This window comes from Argopecten irradians, chromosome 6, assembly GCF_041381155.1.
Source record: "Argopecten irradians isolate NY chromosome 6, Ai_NY, whole genome shotgun sequence".
Classification (NCBI taxonomy): domain Eukaryota; kingdom Metazoa; phylum Mollusca; class Bivalvia; order Pectinida; family Pectinidae; genus Argopecten; species Argopecten irradians.
Window position 1 is genome coordinate 19,866,891 of NC_091139.1, and position 15,952 is coordinate 19,882,842.

Genomic DNA, 15,952 nt, shown 5'->3' on the forward strand with positions numbered 1-15,952 from the left:
TTATTTAAATATACAGTAATCCAATTATGCAAGTTAATGTCTGATAAGTGATCACCAGAGTTATTTTGCCTAGTAGATTTAATGTTGACAAAGGTAGAGTTGTGTGCGGTAATTCTGCGTGTCAGGTAAGTCTGCGCATGGAACGTGCTGTCAAGAAAATAGCAGACGTTCTGTAAGTTTCCTATTACGGCAAAACATTGTGAAAAATTCGCCAAAGTTTGTTTGAGATGCTTTATTAGATCAAACTATGAAATGTGTTGTTACACTACAGATACTTGATTTCCATCCCTAGTTATCAGTTATTATATTTATATTCAAAACAGAATACTTTGGAATCTGCACAAGATATCGATAAGCCAATCTATATCATATATGAGCCTTTATACCAAGTAAATTATCTCCGGAAACGATTATAATCAGGCTAACCAGACATATTAACATTTGGGGTAGGCTCATTTTACGCCTTGTAACTCCAGTTTTTTACTGAATGTTTCATTTCTTTTCTGTTCTTTCAAAAGATAAAAGTTCAGCCTTTCTATTAATATGCACTTTATTATATTGGCGCAAAAGTTATAGGTGCGCAGACTTACCGGCCTGCACTGCACGCTAGAGTTATCTCGCTCATATAGGATTATTTCCCAGCATGCCAGGTTAACTATCGGTCATTAACATGTTTGAGAGACAGTCTAATATAATTTGAAATTTAAACAATGTGTGGGTATTCATATGCATGCAAACTTTTAACTTCTGAACATTATGAACTGAATATGTGTTTGAGGATTTGAAAACTTTAATGATTAGATTACTGTAAACGTGGGTTATATTCAGTGTTCATGCTCCACCGCCGACAAATAGTATTTTTTTCTCTATCAAAAACAGGAGCAGACGATTTAGTATTTTTCTTCAGTTACAAAAATTACTTACTTTACAACATTACCACCATTGAAAAGTTTGAGCTTCTAATTCTACGTCAAGTTAAAAATATGAAAAATAATTAATTGCATCCCGAAAAACTTCCGACGCACTATATCCTATATGGAATGATGTACTAATTGCACATACACCAAAGGCAAAATGAAAATATATATATTATTTTTGTGTTATTTAGACATACATACATCCGATTGAACACCAATTATTGTTCAAATAATGAATATCATTTATGCTCTGTCGGCGGTGGAGCATCTTTAAACATTTTGCTATGTTATTAATTTTCACGGTAAATACTCCTGTTAACATTTTGCAACATAGTTTCATATACAAGTATGCACCAAATATTACGCACGCGGAAAGCTTTATCGCAAATACATTGGGTAGCGTAAATTTCCCCTTGCATAAATATCCACGTTTACAGAAACTACTTATCTGCATAATTTAAATACAAGTATGTATACATGTATTATTTGTAAACTACATCAATTTACATACAAGGAAATGTAGTAAGGAATCGGTTTCGTGATTTGTTTTCCGGCTTTTTCCCAACATCACAAGCATTGGTTTCACCAGCAGGAAGACGCTGTCAAGACATTAAGATATTCAAAAACATATTAAATGACTCAAATCAATACTAATTCATAACAGTTTCAAAGTATAAATAATTAGAATAGTGTCAATCAACTATCTTTTGCGTGCGACGATTTATCTCTGTGTGAAATTAAAAAAAAACTGACATCAAATTCGAAACTTACAAAATTTCTTTTAACTAACTTGTATTATTTACGTTATTTCATTACCATTTTACTGATCATTGAACTAAGGATGTCTCCTCTTTATACATCTATTACAATTAATTTGATAAGAGTTTGGTTGTTACTTTGAATTCGTCTTCTAGTTCATTTGACTGAAGTCTTCTAGACAAAAAGGTCGGCAGGTCAATCGACTGCATCTCCACAACTTCGCTAGCCTCTTTATGCTCATTTTGCTTGTTCTTTTTCAGTTCGAGCACCTTCCTGAAATTACATGTGTTGAACAATCACATTGTTTGCAATAATAACATGTTGGTTATTCCGTTATATGTAATTTTGGTTATTATTAAATTATGATTGGTATTTTGTCAAAGATATATTTCCGCATCGAGTTTGACGAATGAAGTCTTGTTATTATCTGAAACTGAGGAAAACCTAGTTTCAATCAAACTAAATGCAATGATTTGGGAATTTCCAACGGCCATATCAAATCCGAGAGGTTTTTTTTGGACATTTTCTACAAAGGCAATTTCAGTACCTACCTTTTCCTCATTACATAGAAAATCACAATTCCAATAATCACGAACACGATGATGAAACCTCCGATGCCTGCGCCAATAGCAGCAACAGCACTGCTTGGTTTGGATTCTAAATCACAGGAAAAAAACCACCCGAAATTAACAGGTACTTCTAAGTTAATCTGAGCTAATCCAAATTTAAAACTTAAAGATGCTCCATCGCTGACGAATGGTATTATTTCTCTATCAAAATCTAGAGCCGCGAATTAGTGTTTTTCTTCACTTAAACAATGTACTTACTTTACACTATTACCACCATTGAGAAGTTTGAGCTTCTTCTTTTAATTTATGAAAATATAAAAAATAACTATTTGCGTCCAGGAAAAATTCCATTACACTATACCATATATGGGATTAAGTACTGATTGTACATGCACCAAAAGCAAAACAAATTCTTTCATTTGAATTTTGTGCTAGTTAGGCACATAACATCACGATGATGGGTATCGTTTATGGTCTGTCGGCGCTGGGGCATCTTTAAAGATATAATTTTATATAAGGTTTTGCCATACAGTAATTCACATTTCACTTTAACAAGTTAAGTTGGAAGAGCAGTATATGAAGTGGATAAGAAAGCAATAGATCTAAAATAAGTAAGAATTTTAGAAAAAAAAAATCAAGCAATGTCATTAATGTTTCATGCATGACATCACTTCTTACTGCGTTTTACGCATTTCTGACATGACGTCACAATCCAATCGATAACTGTATGGAACTGACAGTGGAACACGGTCTAAGATGGATAAGTGGTAAATTATAACAAAACCATAATAATCGCATTGTCGCATTAGCTTGATGATATCATTAATAACTTTACTTTTATCACATTTTGTCGACTCCCATCCTTCGGTACAGCCATTTTCACAACTTCCAGTAATATGGTGACAAGGTTGCCCATTAAGGCATTCCCCACACTGACTTGAACAGGAAGCGCCATAGAAGAATTTTTTGCATGCTAGACAAGTGTAAGATAGAATATTATGTTGGTATTATTTAAAAATAAGAAGTTAGTACAGAATGACGGGAAGACGGTTTAGATAAACGATAGACGGAATAGCTAGATTCAATCATAGTTGAAATTAGGAGATCTCATTATTGTTTATGACCTAAGCACCTATTGCATACGAAAACTCATATATATCAATGTAAATACATGCACCATCTGCTAGAGAGAAAATCGGGAGATAGGTTTAGATAATCTGTGCACTTAATTAACTTAAACGTAAATAATGAAGGATATTAAAAGTGAAAATAGAAAAGAGCAGCGGATTTTTATGACAATGCTTATTTCTATGAATGGAATCGCTTTCATATTATTTTAATACCTTTTTCGTCATTTCCATTTCTAATTGTATTTGACTTAAAATATAATTATGACTTAACTGTAACTAAAGTTAGTTGTTTTGATCTTAAACACAGCAATGACAAATAATTATGATAATTATAGCAAAGATCTTTTTCCCTGTGTCGCAATTTCTGGAAGTTCACAATATCTACGTTTGGTAAAGAATTACAAGTATATGTTATTGATACAAACTTGTCTTAATAGCTTATTATCATTTTAATAATTACAGCAACATTCAGCAAACATTTGTTACCTTCGTCACAACGTGGACCTGCCCAGCCGTCATCACAGCCCATAATTAGGCAGGTTCCATCAGTGCGGTTACAAGTAGATCCTGGCTTACAATTACCGCACTCTTTCTCACAATTCTCACCATAATAACCAGCATCACATTCTGTATGTAGACAATTATTTTGTTGTAATCAAAAAATCTTTTTGTATTTTTATATTTGTATTCATTTCTACTATTCTATAATAAATGAAAAGGCAATGAGAGCAAGTCTGCAACAGAAAAATGCAACATTAAAATGAAAGAAAAATAATAAAAACGATAATTATCGCAATGGAGAAACATACAAATTAAATGATTTTTTGTAGGTTAAAAAAATACAATTATATAATTGCTAATTAACATCTACGCCAATACATATATTTAAAAGTTATGATTTGGTAGGCCTACAAACTATCACACAACATTTTTCTGTCTAATGAGAATATGTTCATAACATTTCTGCAGTGTCTCATGCATTTGGGACACGTTGCATGGCAACGAAATTTTTCTACATGAAAAACGCGTGGAAAGATTGTTTGTATGGCAATCGGGAATATTTTTAAACTGCCAATATCTGCTATTGTATATTAACTGCGTCATAACTAAATGTTCCTTACGTACCTTCCATACATTTCGGGGGTCGTTGCCATCCAGGAGCGCAGCCGTTTGTACAAGAACCGTTCGCTTTGGTACAAATGTCGTTGTTTTTGCAGTGACCACATTGATGGACACAATTTTTACCATAATAATAGTCGGGACATACTAAGAAAACAAAATAAAGATATTGAAAATGTGAACATTGTATCAAGTAACAAGAGGCCCATTGGGCCTGTATCTCTCACCTGTTCCAGGCCTAGAGTACAGGCTATCAACTTGAAGGCTTTGAAGTTAATCTATTTATTCCTACAGAAGAATTTTAAATAATTTGCTACATTTCCTATATTTGGCCCCACCCTTCACGCCCTTTGGGGACCAGACCCATCGTTTATACAAAATTGGTTCCCTTTCAACAAAGGAAGCTTCTGACCAAATGAAAACAAAATTCCTACAGAAGGAATTTAAAGAATTTTCTATATTCCCCCTACTGGTTCCATCCCTCAGACCCCTGGAGGCCCCTCAGGCCCCTGGCGGCCAGGCCCACCATTTATACAAAATGTATTCCCCTTCACGCAAAGAAGGTATAGACCAAATGTGGTCAAAGTCAATTCAGCCGTTCATAACTAGAATTAAGTTTTGTGTAAAGTTGACAGACACCTTACCTTTCGAATGAAATTTAAGTGATTACCTTTCAAATAAAATTAAAGTGAGTACCTTTCGAAAAGAATCAAAGTAGCATCGAAAAGACTAATTACTACCAGACAGTAAGAGTTATATTCCTTAAGTTAGGGCAAAGCGCATGCAAAAAAATAATTGATAAGCGGTCGATGAATAATCGATTATATAAACTGAATAGAGCCAACATTTTAAAGTCAAAACCTACAAGGTGGTATTTATTAAGTATCGAAGAAGCACATCCCCCTAAACTGGTACCGGTTATCTGACCACAACCGTATCACTTAAGCCATGTCCTCATTTCTTTGTATAGTTAAGTACGGTACATTCTTCACATTCTAGAAGCTGTCAAGTCATTGATCAGGTCGCAATCAATGGCTTTAAGTTTCATATCTACAGTAAAACATGCCTTAGCGACCACTTTTGTATAAAGGTAACTTGTTTCTTAAGATCACTTCCTTAAGAACCGAAATCTCCAATTATAACACAATTTGACACTCTCTGGTCCCTTTGGTGGTCTTAATAGACAGATTGAGTGTATTATATCAGTGACTTTCAATTTCTGTCATTCGACACGAACAATCATAGATACTGGTTATTGTTTAATAGAATTAAGATAAAGACAAAGAAAACGAAGATGTTTTAATCTATTGATTGTAAATATATGCAAGATTATCTCACCTGTCTGACAGTCCGGAGACTGCCATCCTGGCTCACACCCAGAAGAACAGTTACCGTCAATAGGATGACAGGGGTGCCCATGTAGACACTGACCACAAACGCTTGAGCAGTCAGGGCCATATGTGAAGTTCGTACATTCTGTGAAATGTAAAGAATGTCAACAGGATAAGGAGGGGGAAAGGAGAAGAGTCAACATAATAATGGTATGCTGTTTCATTTGAGCGAGGAACATTAACAAAATACAAAAAAATGTAAGAAAAAAAAGTAATAATAATGTTAGACGGCCAAAAGAACCAGTCGTAATGGAAGGATTTGCAGTTGTTTGGGTTTTTTTTTGTTTTTTTTTTCCTTTTTTGGTGGGTTGGGGAGTTGGGAGTATTGTTTTTTGGCACTTGGCATTGAAGACTTGGGAAAATTAGGAAATGTATCCAAACTTATTCAAATCAGATCAATTGTTAACATGATGACGGGATATCATTTTTAACAGTTCTGCGTTCGATATGTTCGGAGAATTAGATCATTTATACCATAATATTATACTTCCCTAACCGCCCCACAGGGATGACACGCACGTCAGCTACACGATATGGTATTAGTCTTTATTAAATCTTTATCTTTTTCGTAAACGTTTCTCAGCCTAAATATTACTACCATTTAGACAGTACGGTTCCTGCCAGCCTGGTTCACATCTATACAAACATTCCCCGGTCGATTTCTCGCAGATTTCCCAATTCCAACACTTTCCACACGTCTGTGAACAGTTCATCCCATATGTGAAATTTTCACATTCTGAAATGAAAAACTGAATAAAAATATGTCCAATATTGGGTTGGCGTTAAGTGTGTGACAAGTTTTGTGAAATTATATAAGATAAACATATAGTCACTAGTACTATTATGTAGTTGTAACAAAATAACAAACGATTTGAAGGAAGTGAGAAACATTAACACACCACTTCTTAATTGCACAGAGGTACATTCGTCATTTATATTTGAACCCCAAATAGGTAATATATATAAAAAATGAGCGTTCTTCACGGCGCCCAGAGGTACAGCATTGATTCGAATAGTAAGGACGAATATGAATGATTAGACAAAACACCACAATAGAATCTGACAATGATACAATGGAAGCAGCTGGTTCATCATTAAATTATGTTGTTCTAGTTTCACACTGGTTTGCCACCTTAACAAAGACGAGAATATTACTTTTACCTTCCTTGCAAGTGGCTGTCGCTTTAAAACCGGAAGTACAACCATCATGGCAGACACCATTAGTGTGGTTACAGATTGTGTCATTAATACAGTCACCACACACCTCAGTACAGTTGTCGCCGTAATACCCAGGTGTACACGCTGATAATCAAAATACATGATTTAGATGCAAACACATTTGTTTTCCTGCACACGTATATCGTTTATCAAAATGTATTTATTTTTCTTTTTTGGTTTTTTAACGTCTGTTAAGGATGTACACATCTGGGAAGTCAAAATTTTATTGTATTAAACTTTTTTTTCTCATGTAGATTTTTGGAAATAGGAGTTCATATCATAGAAGAAAAAAGAAGAAAAAACATATGTCCGTATGCTTGTTTTTGAGCTATTGCCAGTCAAAGATACCTTATTGACAAAATATTGGATTTTATGGGAATTATGTCGTTTTGACTATATACACGAGAGATTAAAGCCATAATTTCCCAATGAGGTGTTTGATATGTATGAATGTTTGTAGAATTTGTGTTCTAGTTGTCTTCTTTAAAAATATATCAGTTATGATTGATAAGACTCCTATTTTTTCTCAGAATAACGAGATATGCTATCCCTATCCAGTAATTTTGAGCTACAAAATGCATCATTTTCAGCCATTTTTGCCATATTTAACCCTTTGTAGAAAAAGTTTTGGTATTTAACTTTTGGAAATATTTCTATTTTTGTCAAAAATTCTCAACGACCATCGGTTAGTACCTGGCAAGTATTTAACTTTTGGAAATATTTCTCATATCAATAGGGAACAGGTTGCTCTTTCTAAATCAGGCATAAAAATAAGGGGGTCCGTGTGCTTACTTTTTTGCCCCATTTAAATGTTTGTTATTTTTCAATATGTTAGAGTAAAAGTGCTCAAATTGGCATTAAATATAAAAATAAAGCGATAACATTGTATCATTTCCCACATTGTAGCTTAATATCTTAATTACCACGAACCTAGTAATGATTCAAAGCAAAATTAGCTCGGTAGAGCTAAAAATGCTGGTGAAGTGATCATTTCAGTAAAAACAATCTAAGCAGAAAAAGGTAAAACTTTGACTCTATGCAAAGCGGAAAAGGGGCACCTTTTCAAAATGGCCGCCAATCGTATCATTTCTTAAAATCCCCGTATAAAAAATCTACTAAGAATAGAAATGTAATTTTTGACAAAATTTGCACCTAGCAACTTGCTACAGACATGGATAGATTTTATTTGAAAATCCCATAACTTCTTTGATCTATGTCAAAACGATACTTCAACTAGACTGAAACCTCAGAAGAATGAATCCTTAACAACCAGAGCCATTTAAGGGTCACATAAGTGGAGAAAACTGGCGTATCCGGAGCAGCAAAATCATCGACCATCGGTTAGTACCTGGCAACTGCTGCATACGAGATTCAAACTTGCGAGCTCTCAGTGGAGGGTTTCTGGTAATATGTCGGGACATTTTAACCACTCGACCATCGCGGCTACTCAATTTTTTGTAACATTCCATATTTATATATACATTATCAAATACATAAATTTTAGAGGACAAAATGTGACGGTCAGATGGAAGTGAGATATAGAACTCGCCAAATCATAATCCGAGACTGCCTCATCCACGGTCATAGACATACATACCGTATTTATATAATTGTATTATACATGGTAGGTCTTTTAGTATAATGGCTTTTTATGGTCCGTTAAAACAGTATTACCATTTAGACAGTAAGGTTCTTGCCAGCCTGGTTCACATCCATAGAAACAGTCCCCGGTCGATTTCTCGCACTTTGTTCCATTCCAACATTTTCCACACGTCCTTGAACAGTTCATTCCAAATGTGAAGTCTGGACATTCTTAAAATACAATTCAAATGCGATAAAAAGCTTGATGTCAAATATTCATTTAATAATTATTGCACGTATAGGCAAAGCATGTGGAAAAATTCAAACGTGAAACCCAATTAGCCATTAAATGACGTGTCTTTGTAAAAGAAATGGAGTAATGGTCATTTGAGAAAGATTTTAATGAATGAAACATGTCGAGAATGGCTGAAGTCACTTGGATGATGCGGACATGATTTCTTTTTATAACTATAATGAACTTGGCATTGTCCTGAAAAGCCCGAATCTCATTAGTGTTAAAAATATTTTGATTTTTATATTACATAAAATGCTGGTTATAATTTTCTGAAGAAAACAAAAGACTAAACAACAACAGAGGTCTCCACCACCTAGTCTCGGCAATCCTGAAAAGGGAACTTGTCAAAGACATTTTAATTCTTACTATCATGGTAGTTTCTCAAATTATCATCTGGCATTAACCTCCGGACCGAGAGACGGACGGATGGAAATATCTTTTACTTAAGTCCTCTCTGGTCATACGTAGAGAAAACTAACGTATAAAGGAAAGGCACTATAATTACTTATATAAATGGACATAATGATCTTACCTTCCTTGCAAGTGGGCGTCGCTTTAAAACCGGAAGTACAACCATCATGACAGACACCATTAGTGTGGTTACAGATTGTGCCATTAATACAGCCACCACACACCTCAGTACAGTTGTCACCGTAATACCCAGGTCTACAGGCTGATAAGTACGTAACATATATATGCTTTACATATCTGTACATCCGTTCATGATTATACAATGCATGTATATTTTCATCATCCTCGATTTTCTATGTTTACTATCACTGTCGTAATATCCACTCTGGTTGTGTCATAGCAAAACTGAAGGCTCAGTGTGCGACAATAAATGGGACTCGTAGTTTGGTCCTTTGATGTACATCAAAAGAATCGAATGACGGTGCATAATGTATGTATTTGAAATTGGATGCCGCTCTCTGTAATCGTCAAAGGAGATTTCTGTAGGCCTGTGATTGGTCAGTGTTTGTTTCTCCTTAATGCCTTCAGTTTTATTATGACATAATCCATGGATGGAGTATCGAGGATGATTTTTCATAAACACGTTTCTTTTGTTTACATTTAAATTATAAATTATATACAATTTATATCTTTATATATTAAAGTATTCATTATGTACACTTGCATTTTATTTATCTATCACATACATTTAAAAACCGTTGAATTACGCTCATTTTGTAACACACATGACGAAATCTATAATATCATGATTGACTAAAAATTTAACATTGACAAAAACAATAAGTGCTTATTTGATTAAATTTTAAAATTTTTGCCCGACAATATACAGACTGATTCACTCTCCTACGAACACCCTGACAACAGTCATATCCTTGCGAACTTACTGAAACACAAAATGAAACAGGACAAATATGATTGTACCTTAAAATAATGTTTCTGAAATTGCTCTAATTCTTCTCTGGTCTCTCAACTTAACAAAGACAAGTATATTCTCTTTACCTTCCTTGCAAGTGGGCGTCGCTTTAAAACCGGAGTTACAGCCATCATGACAGACGCCATTAGTGTGGTTACAGATTGTGCCATTAATACAGCCACCACACGCCTCAGTACAGTTGTCACCGTAATACCCAGGGGTACACGCTGGTAATTAATAATCAAAATAAATTATTTACATACGTTATAATTATATATGATTTTCCTACACGTATATATTGTTTATCAAAATGCTTTTATAGTATTTTCATTATTTGCAACATTTCTTATTTTTACATGAATTTACATATAAATAAAAATTATAGTACCAAATATGACGAATGGGTGTGAGTGTGAAAACAGAACTCGACTAATTCTATAGACATACATGATGTATTTGAATTAAAGTCCATTGTTTAAATACAAACTGAAGTTATTTGTTTGTATCAAGTGTATAATTCTGTATAAAATGTTTTTGCAGGCTACAAAAACGTTATTACCAACTACACAGTAAGGTTTCAGCCAGCCTGGTTCACATCCATTCAAACATTCTCCTGTCGATTTATTGCACTTTGTTCCATTCCAACACTTTCCACACGTCCATGAACAGTTCATTCCAAATGTGAAGTCTGGACATTCTTAAAATACAATTTAAATGCGACTAAAAACTAGGAGTTCATTTTTACCCTATGATTTATTGTACGGATATACAAAGCATTTCAAATATTGTAATATCTTTAGCCATTAAATGACATGGATTTATGGACAAAATGGAGTAATGTTCATTTGAGATAGATTGTATTGACAGAAAAATGTCAAATAATTTCTATTCAAAACAAACACTTGGCGTTTTGTGCAAATCTGAGGTGGACTGAAGCCGTTAGACTTTTGACAATCTTTTTATTAAAATACCATCATTAAACTTCGAATGGTCCTGAAAAGCCTGACATGTGTAAAAGATATTTTAATTTTACATGAAGTTTTTAGCATGTGCAGTTTAATTCATTATGCCCCTAGAATGATTTTTTAAAGATTTTAATTACAGCAGTGATCTTGACGTTGTCTGTGAAATTCTAACTATTCGAATCCAATTTTGATTCATAACAGTTATTATTAGACGTTTATTGGATACAAAGAAGCTCCCAGAATGCTGGCTATGATTTTCCGAAGAAAACAACAGACTTAACAGTAAAAGTGGTCTTAACCTTTGACGGCAATCCTGAAACCGGAACTTCTCAAATGCACTTTAACTATTACTATATATGGAAGAACCTCCGGACAAAAAGACGGACAGGTGGAAATATACAACTTAGTCCTCTCTGGTCACACGGACAGAAAACTGACGTATAAAGGAAAGGCACTATAATTACTTATAGGTATGGAATGTATTTTTTTGTTAACGCTCCTCGGAAGATATGTTGATAGCTTCTGCTATTCATAGCCGCTATGAAAATTAGAAAAATACATTCAGTCCCATATCTTTACATTAGAACAATTTATGAAAATAAAAAAAAAATAATGAAAGGTTATTATAATTAAAATTATGACACCCATATACGACGAGAAACGAGATTAATGGAACAGCTGAATGACAAAGTCGTTCCACTACGGTCGACCTTTTTTTATTTTTTTGCAAATGACAAACGATAAACAAGAAATATTGATAAAATATTATTTGATTGGCTTATTAAAGTAAACATTTGTTGATTCTATATGAAAAAACAACACATAAAGATTTTACATTATAGATATTATGGGGGACTATTTTGTTATTGATATGAAACTGGCGTGATGTTTGAAATCAGCGGATCGATGCACGAGAATTGTTGTATTTATAGTGTTTTCATAGGCAAATATTTGTTTTCGTCAGTTGGTTGATTCATATGAGTGACGAAACACTCAGAATGTAAATATATATAAATGGACATAATAATCTTACCTTCCTTGCAAGTGGCTGTCGCTTTAAAACCGGAAGTACAGCCATCATGACAGACACCATTAGTGTGGTTACAGATTGTTCCATTAATACAGCCACCACACACCTCAGTACAGTTGTCGCCGTAATACCCAGGTGTACAGGCTGATAAGTACGTAACATACAAATGCTTTACATATCTGTACATCCCTTCACAATTATTTGCATGCTTTTATTAATTCTACATAATCCATCCCTGGATTATGTCATACAACCGAAGGCTATGTGTGCGACACAGATAACAAAAAATTAGGATATATGATATAAATATGAAAAAAAATGTGCACTCTATGGCTTTGGAGAAGGGCGTCGCTCCCTGTAACCGCCAAAGGAAGCTCTGTAGGCCTGTGATGGATCAATTTTTGTCTGTCCTGTAGTGCCTTCATTTTTATGACATAATTCAGGGTTGATACAACGAGTAATCTCTGGTGTATTGGGGATGATTTTTTTATAAATTTATTAACGTGTTGATTATGTAAATATGCATTTTATTTATCTATCACATATACTGAGAATAACGCTCATTTTATAACACATATAGCAAAATCAGTTACATCTTGATTGGCTCAAAGGTGACATTTGACAAGAACGAATAGTATATACGTAACTGCTTTAATACTAACTTCTTCATTTTCCTACTTATGCAAGACATCATACCCTTACAAACAAAAAATCAAAACAAGACAAATACAGATACCTCAGAATTTTTGTAGTAAAGCATTACAGACAAACTAATGTCTGTTGTACGAACTTTTACCAAACCCTTGATGTAGATACTTATTTTCTTCATCAATAATAATTTTTGTCTACTTATGATCAGTAGTTGTTTGGCGTTATGCATTTTTTCATTCTTAGTATGACATTATTTCCCGCTCAAAGTCAATAGTTCAATCATTACATGCTCACAGGGGCAGATTTCTTTTTAAAACAAATTATGAAATATACATACGTGTTTTACATAGTGCGCCCTTCCATCCTGGTTGGCAACTGGACGGGCACGTTCCATTTACATGGTTGCAGTATTCTAAACAGTGTCCACACGGTCGTCCACATCCTTCCCCAAAGTAGCCATCCTCGCATTCTAAATCGTAACAGGAACATGAATCATCAACAAATCACTGTTTAAACTTCTTAAAAGTCGTATTTCCTTTTTTGTAATTTCATTTCATTATCCGTATATTTTCAATCAATAGATGCTTTCTCCGAGACATCTTTTACTCGTGTATTTGAGAGAGGGTCGAACGGTGAAATTGCAATGGCACAAAACTCCAAGACCTGCGCATCTAGGTAATGAGTTTGAGTAATTCTTGGGTTTTATGTCAGGTGCTCACGAAGAGTAAGCATTCACACAAAACATGACTTGTTTGTCCTTAAATTACGAGATACAAAACCCAGTTTCAAGAACATTCCTTAAGGATTCCCTTAGCTTAAAATTCTCCATAGGAACGCATAACAGATTTCAAGGAAGTTTTTTTTCTGTTTACTCGTCTAATGATTTGCTATGGAGAAATTTAAGTTAAGGAATTCCTTTAAGTTAAGGAATGTTCGTTAGACTGGACCCTGGTACATCAATATTGTAATTATTTGAATATTTGAGTCAGGTTTTGAATGAATACAGGGCCCGGCACCATAAAACACAGATTTTATGTTTAAGTATATGATTTTACATAGACTTATCTGTCTGAGAAAGTTTTATGGTGACGGGCCCGGAATCATGTATGTCGAATCATGAACCAACTCTTAAAAGAGCCTTGACATATCAGACTATAATAATTTATACCTACTTTCATCACACTGCATTCCCTGGTAACCGGCCTCACAGCCAATAGCACAAGTAGCGTTGGAGAAACACGAACCATAGGCACAATGGTTTGGACAAGATAACTCACAGTTCTGACCAAATGTTCCGAATGAACATCCTGTAATAGTTGTATAATTATAGTGCATCCGAATATTATTTAAGCAGGATATTGAATATTTTCGCTTTATTTATGTGTATTTATTTAATTATTTATTTATTTTAGTTTTTTTATCTTAATATTTTTGCTTGTTTCCGTGTACGTTAACAATAATTTTCACAAGTGTCCTGTCGTCAAATTTGTATTTCTGATTATATCAATGTATTCACGCCATAACTAAGAGAATCAGTTAATGACATTTTATGTGATTTATGGTTCATACAAAGAGTACAAAAGTGTCCAAATGTAACCAAACGTGACCTTTCATGGGAAATTCATCATGAAAACTCATCTTGAAGGACAGTTTCTTTTCTGAAATCTTTTCCTAACAATAGATCGCATGAATAACTTAAGTGCATGAATCCAATCTTGTTTTTTTCTCAGTCCCACCAGATAACCAAGTGAGTTTGTACCTGTTTAATAATGTCTACTAACCTATTGCTTTTACTTCACAGAACTCTAAAACAGCGCTTTTACTATATTTCTTTGAATCTGTATCATTTTGACTAAGATTCCTCCTGTCAGTTTCAAATACCACATATCTGCCGACCGATTCACATGTCCAGTTCAGATGATTAAGGTCTGGAGATTCAATGTCTAGATCATCGTAGCATACTTCTCCAATATTACTCTCCTCGTCTCTTAAAACAGTGACCTTTAACCCGTTAAGTCGTTTTCTCACTGCAAAAAAACACCCGTTTAGTTTAAGTTATATAATCATTTAATTGTGATTTTAAGATTTTCTACTATCCATCATATAATTTCCGTTGGGCGGGATCCACCAAAGCACAAAGTGACGCTTTTTCTTCCAGAGCCTCCGGTTTAATATGTCGTGAATATATCTAGATTCGCAATCACAGTAAACCAACGTAATTTTACGCCTAATTTCATGCCTAACGATTCCACAATCGGTTTTTTTAATATCAATAAAGTTTATAATACCCCGTATCTAATTTTAGTATTAATGGACAATCCGGAATTTATGTTTTTTGTTTGTTAGAAAAAAAACTGTGAATAAATTGTTGAAGAAGAAAAATAGAGTTACAGTAAGAGGCAAAAAGGATTTTTTGTCAATTCAGTCTTTGGAAAGACATAAAAACACACTGATACACACTACCTTCTGCGAATACCTACACACTGACTTGCTGGTGGAGCTATTCGTGATATCAATGGCGATATGGTTTATGACGGCGGGCTGCCCAAGATCAACACTCAATCGAACGTAGCTGGCTCCGCGTTTCGAAGTATAACACGTATCCACTGTCTTGTTCATATAAGCTGTTCCATTGAATGTGGTGTTGTCAACGATTCCACTCACAAAGTTCGGTTTTCCAAATGCAAAATTCGCTGTAAAATTGTGTTTATTTTAGAAGTACTAAAACCGTAACGCTGTATTTTTCATGGCACAAATGATGATATTTTGGCTTTCAAGTTAAAAACCGCAATAAGATATTAGCGTGATATATAAATTTTCACTGCTTTTCGATAAACTATATTTATATTTTCAGCATTTTCTGTCATGACTATGTACATATTGTTTGTATTAGATGCAAATTCCACAGAGTAATATGTATTTCTCTAATGTAAATAAACAGTT

General features: G+C 34.1%; 1 protein-coding gene across 3 annotated transcripts in view; it reads right to left on the reverse strand.

Moving 5' to 3' along the window:
• The window catches only part of LOC138325262 (uncharacterized), a 49,085-nt gene that overhangs the window by 17,159 nt on the left and 15,974 nt on the right, over positions 1-15,952 (reverse strand). For 2 of the 3 annotated variants that reach the window (XR_011208754.1, XM_069270792.1), the window contains exons 6-23: positions 15,490-15,702; positions 14,791-15,036; positions 14,182-14,316; positions 13,347-13,478; positions 12,362-12,502; positions 10,923-11,060; positions 10,450-10,590; positions 9,512-9,652; positions 8,778-8,915; positions 7,047-7,187; positions 6,484-6,621; positions 5,833-5,970; positions 4,501-4,641; positions 3,862-4,002; positions 3,081-3,218; positions 2,228-2,333; positions 1,814-1,949; positions 1,429-1,516 (exon numbers count right to left, since the gene is read on the reverse strand). Coding sequence is in view for 2 of the 3 variants with exons in the window: in XM_069270792.1 (XP_069126893.1) it covers positions 1,429-1,516; positions 1,814-1,949; positions 2,228-2,333; positions 3,081-3,218; positions 3,862-4,002; positions 4,501-4,641; positions 5,833-5,970; positions 6,484-6,621; positions 7,047-7,187; positions 8,778-8,915; positions 9,512-9,652; positions 10,450-10,590; positions 10,923-11,060; positions 12,362-12,502; positions 13,347-13,478; positions 14,182-14,316; positions 14,791-15,036; positions 15,490-15,702 (2,592 nt within the window). In the remaining variant the exon portion in view is untranslated. The remainder of the gene's footprint in view (positions 1-1,428; positions 1,517-1,813; positions 1,950-2,227; positions 2,334-3,080; positions 3,219-3,861; positions 4,003-4,500; positions 4,642-5,832; positions 5,971-6,483; positions 6,622-7,046; positions 7,188-8,777; positions 8,916-9,511; positions 9,653-10,449; positions 10,591-10,922; positions 11,061-12,361; positions 12,503-13,346; positions 13,479-14,181; positions 14,317-14,790; positions 15,037-15,489; positions 15,703-15,952) is intronic. The other variant, XM_069270793.1, reaches the window with a different exon arrangement.